We start from the raw sequence: 20,110 nt of genomic DNA, 5'->3' as shown, positions 1-20,110 counted from the left end.
GTAGCGATAACAATAGATCCAATCGTGAACGTTCTCGATCGACGAAACTATGTCGTTATTCGAGGCCGAATTTGGACCAAAAAGAGACTCGAGATGGGGTGAATAAAGGGGACCCGATCGAAAAAAGCAGCCCGAGCAACAGCGAGGAGCCAGTCGCTCAGAGGTCGGTTACAACGGGTGCCAAAAGTTAGCTTCAAGGTGGGTGGACAAGCCCAGGGCCAACTGGAACCACAAGAAACTGGTTGCGAAGATGAGAAAAGACGCGATTAGAAAACACCAGGAAGCCGCCTGAGCAAATCGACCAAGAAGATGAACCAGAGATGAAAGGAAAAGATGATGATAAAAACAGAGAAAGAGAGAGAGAGAGAGAGCATAGAACACAGATGAGAGATGGGCCCAGGAGAAAGAACGAGGATTCAGTGTCGATCTGCCTGTGCTCGTTCACAACTTTTTAGGCAGTAGATTCGTGCAGGTACAGGTACAGATAGGTACTTGCTCAGGCTGGTATCGAATACCCCGTTTCAAAAGCAGACACAACAGTGAGCGAGGTGAGCATCAACCAGACCAGGGTGTACATTTGACGCGAGTGGGTTAGTGAGTGATTGTAGGCAGGGTCCAGGGCCATCTGTTGACGGCTTCGACTCTCCAAAGGCTGGAGAAGGACGCCCGAGCTCCAGCTTTCTAGGCCTGGTCGAGCATTGGTCCAGGGGTTTCCCGGGATGTCTCGTAGCGGCTGCCACACCGTCCACACGCCTAAAGCCGTGGGGTTGCAGTGAGGTAGGGGACCGTTTTTCAAGGGACCACTGAGAAATGAATGCGTGCGCGGATGGGCTTCAGCTGCTGACCCAAATCCATGAACTGATGGAACGAGTCAATATGTGACTTAATACCAGCCAGTCATCCATCCATTGAATCAGTTTGCAACGACCACCTTACCTCACCGCCGGCTTTTGTCTAAATATCAACTGCACTGAAATGGAAGGTGTTTGCCTACGTACGTCTTACAGCCGGGTATATCATATACGTAGCTTAGGCTGGGCCGACAAGGGTTATTACATACATTGTATCATCTACAGCCGAATAAGCGACATCAAGATGCGACCAAGACCAACGTATTGACTGGCAGCAGGCAGTTGGTCTCGCGCGAGGCTACTAACGTAATGACCTTAAAGCAGACTGATTAGACTTTTGGGGGTCGATGGAAATTTAACCGGTTTCCCTAAACAAAGCGGCCGTCAATCTTGAGGCGCAGGCCGTCGTCTTCCAGACTCTGTTGATCATTCGGTAGATTCCCGCAGCCATCAAAATCCAGAGCGTGTGCTTGAGTTCAAGTCGATTTCCTCTCCCATACACCATACACACAAAAGTCTCAGGGGTTTCAGGCGAGCAAGAAAGACCTCAGCGCCGGCGGATCCACGGCCCACGATGGATATGGATATTGCTGATGTCTTTTCCCTTCTGATGTGTTATGCTGCTTACAAGGGTCTCCTGTATCATGCGGATATGGCCCTGAGCACTTCATCCTATCCGTCTTCTTTGTTAGAAAGAAGTAATAGTACCTGCAGAGTCGCGCTTGTGGCATGCTGCAGGCCAGCTGTTGTTGCTTTGCCAGGTAGTTCCGGGTCTTAAATCAGTCCGACCTCCAGAACCAGGCTTTATGGATGTTCCTCCCGCTCTCCATAATGAATCCACTTAATCGTTGTCTGCTCCGTCGACCAAGGATTGCGGTGCCACATTAACTGAGCAAAACCTACCTAGCTAGCCAGTACAGTATCCTTCAGCGGACGCTGTTGGTTGGGGTGCTTATCGTCAACACATGGGTTTATTCACCATTAGAACTCCACTAGGTATGAAGGAAACAGATGACAACAAGCCAGATTGAGGTTGTAAATTCCCAAGGTAATGGATCCGACAGAATGGCCACGCTGCAAATGCAACACTGCAGATGATAGAGGCGTCAGTCAACCATGGGTAGTTGGGTGTGCCTGCATAGATACATGTGCATATGCGGTATGCTGTATCCGTCTGCATCAAAATGCTTCCTTCACCCGGATACGTGCAGACTTGATGCCGTGGCCATGTGGGAGATGGTAATCATCAGCTGATGAGCTGTCTTTTCCTAGGTCACATCTCTCTTGGTGCCTGACATCAGCAGATGGGCGGCATTCGTCAACCGCAGGAACAGTGCGACACGCTGTCGTTTTGAGATGATGGATGGCTTCTGTTGTTTGTATATCCAGGAAAAGACCAGGTCCTAGGCGGCACAAGTGGCCCGGCGAAGAGAGTCAGGCAAGTTGGTTGTTGCACAGAACCGGGGCCACAGGCAAGCAAGCAAGCAGGGAGGAGGGTCTTGGTCTTGGTCCGTGTACTGCACACGTCCCCAGTGAGATCTTCCATTAATATCGCCCCGGCCGAAACCACGGCTTGCTCAACGGCCGGTGCGGGTATTAGATAAAGTGGTTTGTGTTCATTCTCTGGAACACATATCAATCAAACTCGGTGACAAGGGACGTCGAACCGTCAAACTTTCATCAAGTAAAATCCCGATTGGAGCCTCTGGCTACGGCAGTGTAGCCTGTGTTGATGGGATGCCTCGATTAGGAAAAAAGCCAATGCAACTATTCCTCATGGATGTCCCGCCCTCACCGTTTTCGTACAGGCAAGCTGCAGAGCGATGTTGCAGATGCTCCGTCGACAATGCCAGGCAAAAAGGGCAACATAACTTAGTGAGCTGGTCAAGTATCGATTGTCTTGGCTATGTTGATTGCCAGGCGCATTGTTTTGAAGGGACTCGCTCAGCCCGTCTCGATAAGTCCTTGTTTTGTTTTGTTCTACTTTCTTTTCTTTTCTTTTCTTTTCGCTTTACTTTGTTTTGTTTTGTTTGGTATCTTTCGACTAAATCCAAGCAAGGGCTTATTGTTATTGTTGTCATTGAGGTCGACCCAATCTTTTGGTTCTGATATTTGCTTTTCCCCCACTCATCGTGAGACGTTTCGGTTCTTTTCTCTCCCTCTCATTAGGTATCCATTGTAAGACAGGCAACTGATAGCAGTTAGCTGGGCCGCCTACGTCAGTTTACTTTTCTAGCTTCCATCTCAATCAGACCTTGTGGATGCAGTTGAACGATTAAATGGGGGTGGATTCTCTTAGTAAATTACCTAACCTTAGCCGTTAATGGCAAGGTCTGTACATAACTACTCGTTCCTGCTAAGTAACGGTACCTGCCTGCTCAACTAAAAGAAAGTCGGTCGTTGGCTACTGCCAACAATCGACGTCGTCTTTTTCAGATCGACGCTCGAGTTATACAAGGGAGGCAGGTGAGACCGCCAGTCTCAAACCCCGAAAGCGACAAAACCCTGTAGATCGCATGGATGGAAATGGATGGCTCTTTCCATTTACAGGACTTGACGCCGGCTACGAAGCAAGGCTACCTATGATTGGACAGGATACTACAGACGTATGCATATGGGATGCTTCACTTGAACATATCCTCGGGTGATTGATTTTCTCCAACAACTTCACTCCTCACTCCTTGGACTAGTTACCTTCTTTACCCCTTTCCTCAAAGAGATGATTTTGCAACTCCCTCAGACTGCCATCTCACAATGTTAATAACCAACAGAAAAAAATTCAGCAAATTTGGACCCAACTATTGATAGTGACACTCGAGCTGTAGCTAAATCTGGCAGTGGCTTTCTTAGTCCAGGGGCCTTCTCCATCAATCATAGGCCAGAAGCCCAAGAGCAAGAGCACCCAAGATGGGCCTAAAACAAAAGAAAAAAGTGCGCCCGTCCCTAATAATGGATCTTAGGTATAGAATACGAAAGCACGAGCCAGCCTCTGATGCAGGTACAGAGCACTACCTAAAAAGGGCGACAATTAAGACATGGCACACGAGAGAAAGGTGGGTACAGCAACTACACGTACAAACAAACCATCAAGACTACGGATACTAGGTAGTTTAGCTAAACACTACAAAATAAACAAGCGAGACAGACGCCTACCTCGATTTGCAAAATGTACTTATTTACACATAGGGCTCACGTTAGCCAATCCCAGTGTCTCTATAGAGTTTTCATCGACAAGAAAGGAAATCGCCAAAGAAGCAGAATAGAAACAAACAAACATCGACAGGGGTTATTGAGCCCCATCCCATCTCAACAATGCCAGCCGATGCAGTCCAGAATAGCAACAGTATGCCATAGCATTCAGGGGTATTCGATACATGGGCTATGGGGTGATTATTTGTGCTATACTTAGATCCTACGTGTAATGGCGACGATTGTCATTTGCGTTATGACTTGAGAGCGCCGCACCAGAATATCCAAATAACCACTCTCATCCCTCTTTCGCATTGGATCCGGCGTCTCTCAAGTTTCATAAAGCCTAGGTCCGCGGGCGGCCTCGCTTGGACTTTCAAGCTTCCCGTCTACCAGGACCTGACGTAAAACGGTACCGGTTAAGTCGAGTTGTTTTCTTCATCCACATTGACTAACATTCGTCTCATTAGTGACTCGCGAATCAACAAGCCAAGGCGATGGGCGTTAGGTATGTTCACATAGCACCATGGATGGAGCTTAGTGCACGTCTGGCCAATGATGCCAATGCGCATCCCACTGGAAGTACCCAACTTAGATCTTGACGGCGTGGTGTGTTTCAGGTTACTGTCCGCGCTGAACCGTCCGTGTGTTGCGTCCCTAACCATACCATCACACTATCTTCTCTAGCTTCTTCAGCACGGCAATACAACTGTAAGAGAGATCTTAGGGCCATGTGCTGCGTCGCTCGGTATTTGTCCATCCTGGTTGATCGCCACGGCTACTGAGCCTGGTCTCTTTATCCTAGTCTCCAGGGGTTCTTCGCCATCATGAACAGAATCTTTTGAAGTTGAAACAAAAGTGCTAGGGCAAGCCCCTAATCAGAAAGCAGCCAATGCAGCCGCTTCTCGGCCATCATTCGTGAACTCAACTCATGAACGCTCCTACTCCCATTATATTTGGCCAACAACAGTATGCTTTCGGATACTTGGAGGCCATACTATCCGCCACTTACTCCTGGAGTGCCATATTCCCACGTTACATGTCACATCTTCGTCTCACCCAAATCAGCGACACTCATGAATGGGAGCAGCTGACCAGGATTAACCCAGCTATGGCGTAGTTTTCCAGCATTGACGTGATGCCCTACCCCTGGTTTTCTAACGATTCACTTCCAAGCCTACATTAAGCCCGAAATCTGATACAAATAGATCGATCTCCTGCAGCACATCATACCGCATCACTGGATGCAGGTGCCCTTAAGATAGGGGCTTGGACCTTGTGACTGATTACTAACCTTATGTCCGCACAGTCGGTCTCCTACTCCAGCTATGATCCTGTAGGGCCTCTAACATTCACATTCAGGTCCAACGGTACAGGGTTCGATCGGCCTGGGTTTAATTCAACCCCGCGTAGTCCATAGTTCCCAGGCATACCAAAAAGTCTTGGTTTTGCAGTTGACATTCTCATGTAGACCGGTAATCGTCAACATAACCCACGAATAAGTAAACACGTATCGTGGACAGTATATTATCTTTGACCGAGTTAATCAATTGCTCGTGGGTATCGTTCATTCGTCATATCCGAATCTCTTCATCGTGCCACTCGTCTAGTCCCCAGCTTTCCAGTAGCCAGGAACCCTCTGTTGCCCATTTCTCCCCTCCAGCCAATCCCCAATGACCCAAAGATGATCCTCCCGTCCGGTGTCACCTCGACACCCGTCTCGGTTCCGTCCTCCGCAACCACAAAACAGACCTGTTCCACCTCGCCCGGGTGCAACATCGGTCTTGCGCTCCCGCTCGCCTCCCAATTGCAGTCGCGATACCGCAGGCCAGGCTCCGTGTCCAAAACGACCTTCTCCAGCTGTACTACATCCTCGCTGCAGTTTTCCAGCTGTGCTTCCAGTACCCACCGTCCGTGTCCTTGGGTGTCCTCGGCCTTCAGCGAGCCCACTTTGGTGCGCACGATGAGTGATGCCTTGCAGATGAACTGATACAGCTTACGAAACGTTCTCGTACGTCCGCTGGTTTCCGTTGCTTCGTAGTAGCTCACTGTCACTGCGAGCACGTGATTCCCTTCCTCCTTAAGGTCAAAGGATACCACCCTCTGTAGTGTATCGCCAGATTGTAGATCTGCTTCAGACTGGCCGTTGGGTGGACCGAGTTCAAGACGTTGTACAGCACCCATGCCTGGGGTCTTCATCTCTGCTTCGATACGCACATCGCGAATATTCTTTGCGGCGTCAGGCGGTAGATCATTGTTCGCACAAAGCGTACAGCTGAAGGTCTCGCCAACATATGCGGAGCCGAACGATACCGGAAGATTGACGACAGGGCTGAGGAGGAAAGGGGACGGGTTTGAAGCGACTTGTGAGTGGTACGCGAGTGAAGCTGAAATCGGAGCTGGCTTGATAGATGCGCCAACTGAGGACGGAGGATCGATAGGATATTGCGTGACGAGTGATGGGCGGGAGAGTCTTTATAGCAGACAGCAAATTAGCTACATGAAGCTTACTATATACAGCAAGGTTTTAAAGTCGATGCCTGGCTCACCGAAGAACTTTGAGGGAGATAGAATGCGGCTCCTTAACAGGATCGTGGGAAGGATATCGCTGATGGCTCATCTTGTCATATTTTACGCAAGTCACGTATAAGTAAGTGTATGTAGCGAATGCGACTTTTTGCGCGTCTTTAAGTTTTCTTGTATAGTAGGTAGGTGAAATAAAGTAGCAGACAAGCCGACCTAGAACTGCGATCAAGACACGATGCTTATCGATAAGACAGCCGGCCCCCCTCAATATCACTAACAGGCATGGCTATGGCCATCATTCTGAACTACCTACACACGAGTTCGATGAGTAGATAGGTAGTTTCATACACACTTTGAGTTTACATATATATATTACCTTTCCTCTGTTAGTATCTACATCGTTACAGGGGAATGTCATTGATCTGTCCCTAAGTGTAGTAGTTCTGTCAGATAACGAATGTCCTGGTAGCATCACCTTCTTCACAGCGATTGTCCTTGTTCTCGACCTGCAATAGAGTCATTTCTAAAAACAAATTTTGCGACCTACTGGAAAGCAGAAGTGCTATTCTTGATCGTTCCAATGTGAATATGGTCGATGCGGGTTCCTACTCAACAGCGCGAAATCGTATATGAGACCTGAATCAACACCCCTTCTTTCCGCAATGCAAACTGGAGCGTTCACGTACAGAGCCTATGATTTCCATCTCTAGCGGCTAGCTTTTTCTTTCAGTTTGTGACCGTGGATACGGTTGACTCCTCATATATGATGAGTGCAGACTAAAGTCCGGGTGGTGGAGGGACCTGGGAAATATTAGTATACATCAGGGGAAACAGAGATGTTGCAGGGTAAGAAGTAGCACTCTCAATATCTGATCTACGTACCGAGCCATAGCTACCTCCAGTTCCAGGTGGAGGTCCAGAAGGTGGAGGGGGTGGGGGGGCCGAGCTGGGCGGAGGAGGCGGAGGAGCCGCTTCACTTGGGGGCGGAGGGGGTGGTGACGCTGATTGTCCAGAGGCACCAGGAGCGCCGGGAGCTTGGGTTTGAGCTTGAGCCTGGGCACCATAGTACTGCTGATACATAGCGACATAGCTGTGTCCAACGGTTAGTATGGGAATGTGAGAAACAGAACATATATGAGGATACTAACTTAGCATAACCGCCATAGGCAGCATAAGGGTCTGCGCTGCCATAGTACTGGGCGTACTGGGCGGCGTAGTCAGCGGCGTTAGTTGGGCTGTTCACACCAGCAGGTGCTGGGCTGTTGGCAGCACCGCCTGTGTTGGCTCCATAACCACCATACCCGCCGTAAGATCCATGTGAACCACTGTGGGAATGGTTACGATCGCCGCCTCCGTTGTATCGATCGCCTCCATGACGGTCGCCTCCGTGACGGTCACCTCCATAGCGGTCACCGCCATAGCGAGGTGGGCGGCTCTTGAACTCCTCATATTGTTCCTTGACATTGGCAATCAAGTCTTCGCAAAGCTCCTTGGCCTTCTCGACCATGTTGGCGTCAGGTCCACTACAAGTATGTCAGGTTTAATGCTCTGGTGTAAAAATGGACAAACTTACGTGACGTGGAGAAACATGTCTTCGTCGCTCTCATGGTTAGTAGCGGCTTCAAGGTATCCAGATCCTCGGCCCTTGATCTGCACACGGCAGCCGGTCTCTTGCTGGATGTGCTTGACATAAGCACCACCATGTCCGACAACCTGAGCACGCAAGTTGAAACCATGTACAGGCTCCAAGCTTATCGGGATCTTCTCCTCGGGCCATTTACGCTACAAGTTGTCAGTATTCGCCTCATAACTCAATCGTGAAACCCTTACTCTTCCAAACTCATCGCGCTCAACTTGCTCCTGGTCTCGGCGGCGGAAACGTCTCTCGTCAACAAGTTGAGGAAGCTCCTGCTGAATGAGTTCGTTGATCTTGGCGACAGCGGCCTCGAGGCCAGTCTTGGTCGTGCTTGTGATGTGGAGGTACAGCGGGGGTTTCTATGGTCGATTAGAATAGCCATCGCCCAAGCAGGTTGCTTTACTTACACCGGCCGTGGCCATGGTCTTATTAGGATAGTAATTGCCTCGGGTAGTAATGTCTTGCTAAGTCAATAATGCATCCTATGAAAACATTAGAGGGATTGCGTACCAGCACCGGTTTCATCTTTGATCTAATCAAGCGGGAGTTAGCAGGAGCAACGAAGTGGGCATTGAAGCGAGCTATCAAGCTGTGTAAGCATGATGTTTTCGATTCAAGCGTGAAAGACATAACAAAACAAGGCTTCTAGGAGTATCAGTGCTTTGGAATCAGGAGTATTTACCATTTTTTGTGTCGCTCCCTTGGTTAGGAGGTAACGGTTCCTCAAGTCGTTGACTTCGATATCCTGAATGTAGTCGCCATCCGCGACGTACATCTCAGTGTCGAGCGGAGGTGCTATCTTGTTCGAAGTTTGGAGAGTCGCAGTTGGTCCTGGCGGTGGTGATTCGGTATCGGCGGACCTGATGGGAGGGACATCGACATGCTGGATTCCTTTGCGAGCTTGAAGCGAGGCATTGATTCGAGCGGCGGCGGCAGCTATCACCAATGTCAGTGGTCGTTGTTAAAATTTCGTGTCGGCGCAAAGTCTACAGGACGGCGCCAAGAGCAAACAGAAACACATACCAGCGGCAGCAGCGGCATCAGTTGGAGATTTCTTCGTCTCAGGGGTTGCATCTTTCGTGACGGGGCTGCGATCTCTCCCAGATTCAGAGCGACGCGACGGAGGAGAGCGAGAGCGACGGTCGAATCGCGATGTTCTCTTGGGTTCTGGTTCTGTTTGGTCGAAGCGCGAGCGCTTCACGGTTCGGCGTTCGGATTCATCCATGGCGAGATGCAAAGGTTGATAATTTTTTGTGGAGTCGATTAGTATATTCACGCTTCGGAAGTCGAATGTTGCGGTGGAAGCGCAATGTTGATTGTTTAGATTGTCGTTTGTTGATACAATCCCACCTGAATTATTCTTGTCGGGGGAAAAAAACAGTAACCAGAATGCTCATGTGTGTTGAAGTGGAGTAGACATTGATCGTCGAGGGAGAGAAAGGCTGGTGCTTGGCAAGCGTTATGCAGGCCAACCGCCGCACGTCCTATAACAGTGCCGCCACGTGTGGCTTGTTAAGCTTTTATGGTCCTTTAGGTACCCAGAACCGATGCATGGGCAGGAAGCTGGGGGTTCGCGAACTACCAAGATCTGGGGAAACAAGTGCTGGGGTTATCTGCCTGGGCGTACTGTAACAGGAAACACATAGGTATGGTCAAAGACGTGAATTCTCTCCTTTTAATAGAGATACATATGCCATTGGTGAAAAGAATTATTTATTATACAAGGTTTTAAGCTCCTAGTCCTTCTACTAACTAGCATTGACCTTATATTGGGAATTAACTAAACTATTACATAGTCAAGATAGTGCAGTTGATAAAGCGATAGTCGAAGAGTTCTGAACTTACGATAATAGATACGAGCTGTGCATATGTGGTACTTGGATTCTGTTACTCCGATGTTTACTTTGATAATCAGATCTGAATATTTCATTATCGTCTGATGCCTTATGTAACTTACCCTAAATATCTATTCGTGGTATGGGGTCTGCCCGGGCAATGTTGTGCAACTCCGAACAGCGGACCCCTGCCGAGCTGATCCGCGCCCCCGCAAAATAACTGCTCCCCCGTCCCCTCGTAACCTCCGGTCACCGGCCTATCTGTGGCCCATTGATTTTTTCAGTATATCCCCTCGAGTTGTCTCTTACTTACTGACCCTGAGTCATCTTCATCTCGCCTTGATCAATTGATATTTTACCGCAAAAAAGAAGCTTCTTGTCCTGACCAGAGAACCATTACCTGTTCTCACGTCTCTACAAGATGGCATCTCTGCGGTTGTTGACTGCCCCCCTTCGCTGGGCAGCCCCCGCGAGGGGCGTCGCCGCTGTGCGATATAGCTCTTCCTCGACCTCTGCCATTGCCTACAAGGCCCTTCGTCGTCGCTCTGCTCCTCTCCCTGTGCGCGACAACCCTCCCGCCTGGTCCGCCCAGTCCGCTGTCTCCAACATCCTCTACGAGACCCCCGTTCCATCTACCGTTCCTCCCAAGCGACACATCCTCAACTGTCTTGTTCAGAACGAGCCCGGTGTTTTGTCTCGCGTCTCTGGTATTCTGGCTGCTCGCGGTTTCAATATTGACTCTCTTGTCGTGTGTAACACCGAGGTTGACGATCTGTCCCGCATGACCATTGTTCTCACAGGCCAGGACGGCGTTGTCGAGCAGGCTCGCCGACAGCTCGAGGATCTGGTCCCTGTCTGGGCCGTCCTCGACTACACCAACGCTGCTCTCGTCCAGCGCGAGCTTCTCCTCGCCAAGATCAACATTCTTGGACCTGAGTACTTTGAGGAGCTTCTCAACCACCACCGGGAGATTGCTGCCGGTGAGTACGATGTCGACAACGCCCATGAGGCCATTGAGCGCAGCCTCTCCGATACCGCCAAGGACTTCCACCCTAGCAAGTTGGCTGTCAGTCAGGCTCTCCGACACAAGCATGAGCATCTCAAGTCCATCACTTACTTTGCTCATCAATTTGGTGGTAAGGTTCTGGACATTAGCAACAGCAGCTGTATTGTCGAAGTGTAAGTCAATTGTCGCATTTGAAACCCTGCAAAATACTGACAAACTCTAGTTCCGCCAAACAGTCCCGTATCGATTCGTTCCTCAAGCTTGTTGCCCCATTCGGCATCCTCGAGTCTGCTCGCACAGGTTTGATGGCTCTGCCTCGATCTCCTTTGAACGAGGGCAACCAGGACGCTCTCACCATGGAGGCGGACGATGTTGTTGATGCTAGCCAGCTCCCTCCCGGTTAAATCAGATACCTTTAGTTAGAGGCTCAGCCCGTGGCGTTTTGAAGGAAAGGATCTGGTTTAATTGATATAATTCCAATGACTATTTTTTTTATATTCATGCGCCAACGCTCCGCCCTCGTCCCGTTCAGCAATCAGATAATACCAGGTATCCTTGTTTTGTAGTCTACTCGCCATTAAAACCTACCCTTGTTCACAACAAAACCTTCAAGAGCGGCTGGAAGATGTCAGTAAGCCGTATTGGAGATATGTGTAGAATAAACTTACAAACAGCGGCCCAGAGACGGTTCTCGGCCTCGGGGAAAACTAGAGATCGAGGGCTGTAGAAGACCTCATCGGCAACCTCCTCGGGGTGGCGAGGCAAACAGTGCATGAACTTCCAGTCATCCTTAGCACCTCCTCGCTTAGCAAGGTCATTTGTGATTTGGAATCCAGCAAAGTCCTTGAGACGCTTCTGGGTATCAGCTTCCTGGCCCATGGAGACCCACGTATCCGTGACCAGAACATTGGCATCCTTGACGGCCTCCTCAGGAACATTAGTCTCGATAAGCTTTCCGGGCGAGGAAACACCGTCGCCAGCGGAGGTGATGAGTTGCCTCATAGTTTCGGGGATTTCATATCCTTTGGGAGCAGCGACTGAAATATCAACTCCCATCTTGACGCAGCCAATGGCGAGATCGAAAAGAACGTTGTTGGCATCGCCAACCCAGGCAACCTTGAGACCGTTCAGACCTAGAGTAGCTCCCTTGGAACTTGATGAAGGGAAAGTCTCGTGGAGAGTCAGGAAGTCGGCAATAGTTTGAAGAGGGTGGAAATCATCAGACAAAGCATTGATAACAGGGACACTCGAGTGCTTGGCCAGAGTAGCGACATCAGAATGAGGTCCTACTCGAGCAACCATGCAGGAAGTCATGGATGAGATGACCTTTGAAGTGTCATAGAGTGATTCGTTCACCTTTTTAGGTATTAGACTAGTCTTTGACATGAATATGGGCTGAATACTTACACCCAACTGAATGTCATCCTTGCCTAGAAACATGGGATGGCCACCGAGCATTGTTACTGCGGCTTCAGTAGAAACTCGGGTACGAGTGCTACGCTTGCTGAACATCATAGCAACAGCCTTGCCGGCAAGACCAGCATTCAGGTAGCTAGCAGGAGCTCCACCCTTGACAGCAATTTTTCGAGTGTTGGCATCACGAACGAGATTCGCAAACTCAGTAGGAGTGAGATCAGCAATGGTCATAAGGTGCCGGGGTGTTGTAGCTTGCGTATAGGCTCGCTTTTGAAGACCTGCAGCGACTCCTCGAGCGATTCGGAAAGTTGAAGTCTTCATTATGAACTGTGTACGTGCTGAAAATGTGGATGAGGGGCTGCACAGTCTCGTATTGAGGTGGGTGGTTTACAATTGAGTTGTTTGGTAAATCAATTGCAGAAGACTGAAGTTTTTATTTAATCAATAGCTAAAATAGATGAGTCGGTGGATGAAGAGTCACTATTGGATGATGTACTAGAACTGGGGATAGGCTGTTTGTTCCTACCATCTCAACGGCGAGTCACAGGCGGCAAGAGTCAAGGCTCCACTCACTTTCTTGTTACTTGGGCCGGTTTCGGGATATTTGACTACTGTACCTACAATATGGATGCCGCCTGAGTATATATGTTTGCATTACTTACATTGACAATATATGTGATTCATGACTGGCGTTGATCGTAATTCATGCCAAAAAAAAAAAAGACTTTCAAACCATTGTGCTGTTGATGCGGAGCCTCCTTTCAAGTAAAAGCCGCTATCGGCATCTGAATTTGCAATGGTGATGACACTGTTGGTCCACAGAGCTCCCACTCAACACTCTCGACTTACGCTAGAGCCGGCAAGGTAACGAATGTTACTTGGTTTTCTATGACTGGGGTTTGAATATATGGGTTTCGGCCACAAAGACAACGCACCTGATAAGAAACTGGAACTACCTGGGTAAATAGTAACTGAGCACAACCTTGAAAGGCTACAGCCAGGTACACAGGTACACAGGTACACAGGTACACAGGTACACAGGTACACAGGTACACAGGTACACAGGTACATTGGTACATTGATGGGAATATGACTCTAGGCACTAGTTACGTGGTGTAATTGAATACTTCCATATCTTGTCTAAACTCGAAACCCAGGCATGCTGGTTTAATGGGAAAATGACGTCGTGCCCAAGAATCCCCAGCCCAGGTCCCAGTAGAGTCAGGCAGCCCGGGTGGTGCTGAGGCTTGGTTCCTGGATCAGAAGGGCAAAAGCCAATCAGGACACAATCCTCCACATCCTTATCAATCTGGCGCCTAATTAAACCCTGTGGAGGTGACTGGCTTACCCCATCAATGACGAGTCCCTTGCCCAACCTTAACTCATGGTTTATTCTTCATTCTTACATCAACTCATCCAAGTCATCCTGAATAATACCAACAACAATACCGACCTTCGAACACCTATATTATCACATATCCTGTTATTTCACTCCCAGAACTGCGGCGCCTCATTTACCTGCGCCCAATGTGTGCATCGACTACTAATTAGGCGTCTTCACTCTTCGATAATTCACAATGCCAAACGACGAAACCGAGCCTCTCGTCTCGCCAACGCGTGAGGAAGAGGATCCCACCGAGTCATCACCTCTTCTGAACCGTACTGATGACAACCAACACGCCGATGTTGCGGAACACGACGGAGATAGTGAACCTGCATCTCAACCCCAGTCTCGGGGTTGGAGTTTCTGGCCAACACGTAACAAGAGCAATACCAAATCGTCTTGGCGATGGCCTTCCATCATTGCCATGATTATTCTTGGTATCATCGTTATTCTCATCATAGTTCTTGGTTTCCTGGTCCCTCCAGCCGTCAAAGAGTACGCCGAGAAAGCTGCTGTGGTTGAACCCACCAACTTGTCCATCGAAAACATCACCAGGGATGGCATCCGGGCGCGTATCCGCGCAAATGTCTATCTTGACGGATCACGGGTTGACAACAAGAATTCTCGCCGAATTGGGAAAGCAGTGACCGGGATCATGCGGAAACTAGAGACCAAGGAGACCACCGTAAACGTCTACCTGCCCGACTACGCTGATGCTCTTGCCGGCACTGCTGTTATTCCGCCTCTGGTAGTTGATATTGTTAATGGTCATACCAACGAACTGGATTTCGTGGCAGAGGTTAACCCTGGCGATGCCGAGCATATTCGCAAGATCGCGAATGATTGGTTGGACGGAAATCTGAACAAGCTGAAGGTGGTGGGCAAGACCAAGGTTCACCTTCAGTCGGGAGTCTTCCCACTCGGGTCTCATGATGTGGCGGAATCTATGGTTTTTGAAGGTCAATCTCTCTACCGTTCCTTTGCCTCCTTATTTCTAGGAAAGAAATCACTACTTTAATCAGACCAATTATTCACATCCAGGACTTGACTGACACCATCATAGCCAATGAGATCCCGAACATGCCAGAATACAACATAGAACGCATGGACCTTCACGATTGCCCGGTAGATGGTCATGGACGGGAAGCCATCGAGGCCGACGTATCTGTGAAAGCTCACAACGACTACCCCGTATCTTTCCAAGTGCCGACTCTTGGTTTTGAAGTTTTGGTCCCCAACTGCGACTCAACATTGCCGTCTATCAGTGTTGCAGATGCTATTACCGACCCTATTGATGTTGGTGCCAAAGCGGATGTTCATGCCAGCGCCAAAGGAACCATCCGTGACATCCCAGAATCCCTCATCAAAGCATGCCCTCACTCTGAATCGTCTCCCTTGGACAACTTTATGGATCGTTACTTGCACGGCGAAGACGCCAAAGTCCTTGTAAGGGGAAAGAAACTCAACGACACCGACACTCCAGAGTGGATTTCAGATATCCTTGAAAGTATCACGGTTCCTGTCGACTTTCCTGGACGGTCATTTGACAGCTTAATCCGTAATTTCTCTTTAAGCGATGTCGACTTTAAGCTACCAGACCCTTTCGCAGACGTGGATGATCCTGATGGCGAGCCTCGAGTTTCTGGCACTGCTCAAGTACTTGCAGCCCTTCCACCTGAGCTAAATGTGAACCTGGGGGTGGACCAGATTCGCTCCAATGCTGATCTGTTCTACAAGAAGCGCAAAATGGGCGAGTTGAACTTGCGTCACTGGCAGGATGCCAACTCAACACGAGTTCACGATGAGGAGAACAACGAGACTCTGCTCAATATCACATCACGACTGGTTGACGTCCCCCTAACGATCACCGATGGCGATGTATTCAGCGAAGTTATGCAGAAGCTACTATTTGGTGGCGGTGATATCACACTCGACATCAAGGCCGAAGTCGATGTCAAGGTTAAAACTGTCCTCGGCATCTTGACGGTAAAGAAGGTTCCCGCCGAGGGCAAGATTCCAGTAAACGGTCCGTCATCGCTGTGGTAATCTCTTGCACCCCCCACGAGGACGAATAATCCTTGTTTACACTTTGAAGTATTTTCATAACACGCCTCACAGCCGTATTGAGAGCAATTGCTGACTCAACTTAAGGATTCCCCGGTAACGCGCTTGGTAAACTCAAACCTGAGGTTGGTGAGATCGAAATTCTGGAAACGACAGAGTCAAGCATCCAGATGAGAGCCCTCGTCAACCTCACAAATCCTACACCATATGCAGCTGTTATCCCTTACCTCAGCGTGCATATTCTGCATGATGGTAAACTTCTTGGCGAAGCTATATCAAGGAATGTCACCTTCAATCTCGGGAAAAACACAAATCTTCCCGTTCATGCAACCTGGGACCCTCTACGATTTGGCGGCGAGGATGCACACGAGGTTGGCCGCAATCTTCTATCAGATTACGTATCAGGTGAGAACACAACTTTGACGGCACGAACACACAAGAAGAGTATCCCAAACGTTCCTATAATAGGCAAAGCCTTGTCAAAGATCAACATCACCCTTCCCGCGCCACGGATAACAATCCCTGGCGAGGACGGAAACGATGGTGAGAAGCCACGCTTTATTACAGACGCTACTTTCCACCTCTTTTCGTCAACGGCCAGTTTTACACTTCTTTCTCCCCTATTATACAATACTTTATACGTAGAACACATCAACGCTACTGCTCTTTACAATCATACGGAACCCATTGGTCAGATTATACACGACGAGCCGTTCCCAGCAATACCAGGACGTTCTCAGACTCCGCGCCTCCCTGTGGAATGGTCTCCTAGCCGCGTGGGCTACGGCAAGCTCAAGGAAGCACTGGGTGGATCACTTAAGTTAGACGCTGTGGCCAATGTCACGATTAGGCTAGGCAGCTGGACTGAAACGCTTTATTACAGAGGGAAAGGTATCGGAGCCAAGGTTGGCCTATAGACAACTGATTCGAAATATCTTTGTACAGAAATGTTTGGAGTTTGGGGTCTTTCTGATAGTTGGGACAATACGAGTCTCTTGAGGCGCATGCTTCCTTATAAATAAAGACTTAGGATATATGAAATTGATTTCTCTTCATTGCCATGCATTATTTGTTTCTGTACTGCACGGTAGTCTGCGCCTGACAATAAAAAAAGCTATGTTCCTAAACAGTGCTCAGGATTACTCCACGGTCATTCCATGAACATTGGCCTAGCCACCATACATACAAAGAAAGAAGCACAAAGACTGAACATCAGTTAAGGGCGTATCAATTCTTGTGTTCACCCCAACACACGTAGAGTAGGGAATTGTTCTTGAGCCAGTAGCAACAACCATTGTAGTATAAAAAGTCTTGAACGTGCTAGCAGTATCATAATCATCATTCAACTATCATCTTCAGCTTGCAAATCAAACAGAAGCCAAAAAACAGTCACCCAGGTAAACCCACCAACTACGAAACAACACTAACTCTACTTTAGACACAATCAGTTCAACAGTCAACATGTCTTCTCAAACTTCCACAAAGAACAACACTGTCGAGATCAACAACAACAGCATCCCCAATGCTTCAACTCCCAAAGCCTTGAAAGTTCCCTCAGCAGACAAGTCAGCCAAGGAATCAAAGCCAAGCCAGGCCCTGGATGAGATGCTCGAGGCTCTTAACGCAGAGATAGAGCGGACAAAGGAGGAGATGAGGGCCGTCTGGGAAGAGATTGCCATTGAAAATGGGAAGCTCTACACGATCCAGGAGTGGATTTAAGAGTTGATGCGGGCTTCACTTGAAGCCTTAAAAAGCGCTCAAAGTTGGGTGTGAAGGCAGACTTTTACGAAGAAAGATAGTCCGAGGAAAACAGGAGGCTCTAGACACAGTCAGTTCGCATGGTATAGAACATACCTGAATCTAAATCTTCCTTTTCACACATTAATACCGACCCAGCGTGACCACCACTTGTGATGACAGAAAACTTGGCTGCTGAGATCACAAGATGCAACCATCAAGACCCTCACCACAGCTTAGACAAGACTCACATAGTATCTTAACCAAGAAGTAAGCCGGCTCTTCTAACCATTGTCTCACAGTGTCAGCTGGAAATAAAATCTCGAATATGAAAGCACACAAGTAAAGGGTAAAAGCACCTTTTTTGATCTGAATTGTCCATTGTCGGTATTACTATTCGTAGCCTGCCATAAAAAACATCCTGTGATAAAAGTGAATTATGCAAGTCGTACACCAGCTTCCTTTCGCTTCTTGAGCTGCTGCTGGGCTGCCAGACTCATGCCGGCAGACTGGCTTGCGTCAAACATACTCTGTGATTCGCGTCGCTTCTCGTCCTCGATCTTCTTGAGACGCTTCTCTGTTTTGCCTTTGCCACTGCCCTTGCCGTGGAACTGGTGACTGAGGTGCTTGAACGCCTCCTTGGTGTCGAGGGCACGGCCTTCGTCGTCGGCGTACTTGAGATCGACCTTGGGCTTGTATCCGGCCGCGTACAGCTCCGTTAAGCGCTTAGATCGCTGCTGATCACGCCAGTTGTTCTGTTGGCGAGCGTACTCCTCACGTTCTCGTACTGACATGCGGTCGAGTTTGCCACTCTGGCGGTCGCGTTCACGCTGGCGACGAGTCTGCTCGTCCAATTCTTCTTCCAGGAGACGTTTCTTGGTGAGGAAGTCTTCTCGGTCACGTAGACTGCTGTACTCTTCGTCACCTCTTGCTTCCTTAACGAGACCGCGTTCTCTGAGCAGCGCTAGCGTCGCACCCATACCACCCCCGACAGCCTTTTCTTCCTCAACGACATTCGTCTCGTCTGTTTCCTCAATGGCTGATGTCTGAGGCATTTCTTCTTCAACTTCTTGAGCATCGTCGCCCATGGGGTGATCCTCATCAGGTTCTGGTGACTTTGATACAGTCCTTGGTCTTTTAGGCTTGCGCTCTTCATTGTCGCCAGGCTTGCTCAGGCCGGCAACGAATTCCGAGACTTCTCCGAGAACAAGACCTCCCTCCTGTTCCTCTACTGGTTCTGGTTCATTCTCATCGTCTTTGAGAAGTTTGGCAATATCTTCAGGTCGGGTCTTCTTCCGCTTCTTCAAGGCGTTCTTTCGTTGAATTGCTAGTGTTGCTTGAAGATCGTCGTCGTCCACGAATGTATCATCTGTTGCCTTTCTCTTCTTAATGGTCGTGTCCTTTGAGTCAATGTCCATGGAGTCACCTGCAGGTGCTGTTTCGACAGCGAACAGATCGTCATCGTCATCAGTAGGCTTTTGTCTAGTACCCTTCTTGTTCTTCTTCTTCTTGGGTTTCTTGACTTTGATCTGCGATGGATCAATGTAATCTGAAGAAATAGGGGCATCACCTGTAAATTGGATGGTTAGCATCGAGTGACGAAGCGAAGTGGGTAATGGCAGCTTACCAATAACATCGTCCAAACTAACGTTTTGCCCGCTCCTCGTTTTATCAACCGGCTTATCCAAGATATCTGAGAGCTCTGCAATTACTCCACTTGTATCGAGTGTGAACTTTTTAGACTTTTTGCCGTCGATCTCCTCATCATAGTGTGACAGGATACCACGTTCGCCCTCCTCATCGTCATCTAGAGGGTTGTAGCCAGGCTTCTTTTTCTTGGTGTCAAGCCTCTCGGCGAGCTTCTCGGCATCGCGCATGTTGAGGTTCTCCAACTCGTCACCTTCGACCTCGTTCTCATCGATGGTTGTGTCCTTGAGGGTAAGAATCTGTTCGTCACCATCGAGGAAGCCCGCAGTGTCGTGCCCAACTTTGATGCCTGCTAGGTCCTTGGAAGTATACTGAACAGCAGCGGCAGCTTCAGCCTCGGCAGCAGCGAGCTCTTCCTCCAGCTTTCTGACTTTGGCGATGTTCTTCTGTCGTTTCTTCTGGCCTATGAGCCAGTCTTTTGCGCTGAGATCACCACCTTCTTCGGCTTCTCCGAAGCCCTTGCCTTCCAGTAATGCGTTGCGTTGCGCCTGCTCTCGCGCTTTTCGAACGGCCGCGGCTTTATCTTCACGCTTCTTCTTGGCCTTCTCAGCATCCATCACTTTGTTGTAATTGTCGTAGGCCTGAGCCTGTCGGCTTTCGAGAGTACTTGGCGCGTCGCCATCGGCATACATTGATTCGTTTTGTGTGGCATTTTCTCCTGGCACGGGCAGAGGCTTCATGCCCAGGGAGATGCGAATTCGGTTCGTCTCTTCTATCGTAGCGGCGTCCATCTTGTCTGCGTTGATGAAAAGGTTATCT

The 20,110-nt window shown here is 49.0% G+C and overlaps 7 protein-coding genes across 7 annotated transcripts; 3 read left to right on the top strand and 4 right to left on the bottom strand.

Annotated features, from left to right (window-relative positions):
* Positions 1-5,630: 5,630 nt before the first annotated feature.
* On the bottom strand, positions 5,631-6,660 carry FSST1_011940 (trafficking protein particle complex subunit 13; the record flags this gene model as incomplete). The annotated part of the gene is made up of 2 exons (XM_083235120.1): positions 5,631-6,513; positions 6,590-6,660. 2 exons carry the CDS (start codon positions 6,658-6,660, stop codon positions 5,631-5,633), a joined length of 954 nt encoding a protein of 317 aa, XP_083081636.1.
* Positions 6,661-7,343: 683 nt separating this feature from the next.
* Positions 7,344-9,427, bottom strand: FSST1_011939 (uncharacterized protein; the record flags this gene model as incomplete). The annotated part of the gene is made up of 9 exons (XM_083235119.1): positions 7,344-7,367; positions 7,449-7,656; positions 7,715-8,089; positions 8,140-8,348; positions 8,397-8,561; positions 8,610-8,662; positions 8,713-8,734; positions 8,885-9,138; positions 9,226-9,427. The coding sequence occupies 9 exons, from the start codon at positions 9,425-9,427 to the stop codon at positions 7,344-7,346; spliced, it is 1,512 nt and encodes a 503-aa protein (XP_083081635.1).
* Positions 9,428-10,458: 1,031 nt separating this feature from the next.
* On the top strand, positions 10,459-11,447 carry FSST1_011938 (acetolactate synthase regulatory subunit; the record flags this gene model as incomplete). The annotated part of the gene is made up of 2 exons (XM_083235118.1): positions 10,459-11,216; positions 11,267-11,447. The coding sequence occupies 2 exons, from the start codon at positions 10,459-10,461 to the stop codon at positions 11,445-11,447; spliced, it is 939 nt and encodes a 312-aa protein (XP_083081634.1).
* Positions 11,448-11,620: 173 nt separating this feature from the next.
* FSST1_011937 (ornithine carbamoyltransferase) lies at positions 11,621-12,780 on the bottom strand (the record flags this gene model as incomplete). Its single annotated transcript, XM_083235117.1, has 3 exons — positions 11,621-11,661; positions 11,712-12,369; positions 12,451-12,780. 3 exons carry the CDS (start codon positions 12,778-12,780, stop codon positions 11,621-11,623), a joined length of 1,029 nt encoding a protein of 342 aa, XP_083081633.1.
* Positions 12,781-14,036: 1,256 nt separating this feature from the next.
* Positions 14,037-16,824, top strand: FSST1_011936 (uncharacterized protein; the record flags this gene model as incomplete). The annotated part of the gene is made up of 3 exons (XM_083235116.1): positions 14,037-14,802; positions 14,907-15,869; positions 15,995-16,824. 3 exons carry the CDS (start codon positions 14,037-14,039, stop codon positions 16,822-16,824), a joined length of 2,559 nt encoding a protein of 852 aa, XP_083081632.1.
* Positions 16,825-17,368: 544 nt separating this feature from the next.
* FSST1_011935 (uncharacterized protein) lies at positions 17,369-17,626 on the top strand (the record flags this gene model as incomplete). The annotated part of the gene is made up of 1 exon (XM_083235115.1): positions 17,369-17,626. The coding sequence occupies one exon, from the start codon at positions 17,369-17,371 to the stop codon at positions 17,624-17,626; it is 258 nt and encodes an 85-aa protein (XP_083081631.1).
* Positions 17,627-18,081: 455 nt separating this feature from the next.
* Positions 18,082-20,082, bottom strand: FSST1_011934 (U4/U6-U5 snRNP complex subunit SNU66; the record flags this gene model as incomplete). The annotated part of the gene is made up of 2 exons (XM_083235113.1): positions 18,082-19,214; positions 19,272-20,082. The coding sequence occupies 2 exons, from the start codon at positions 20,080-20,082 to the stop codon at positions 18,082-18,084; spliced, it is 1,944 nt and encodes a 647-aa protein (XP_083081630.1).
* Positions 20,083-20,110: the final 28 nt, after the last annotated feature.

Source organism: Fusarium sambucinum, chromosome III (assembly GCF_050947815.1).
Source record: "Fusarium sambucinum isolate potato_lamoka chromosome III, whole genome shotgun sequence".
Classification (NCBI taxonomy): domain Eukaryota; kingdom Fungi; phylum Ascomycota; class Sordariomycetes; order Hypocreales; family Nectriaceae; genus Fusarium; species Fusarium sambucinum.
This window is presented reverse-complemented; position numbering and strand designations above follow the sequence as displayed.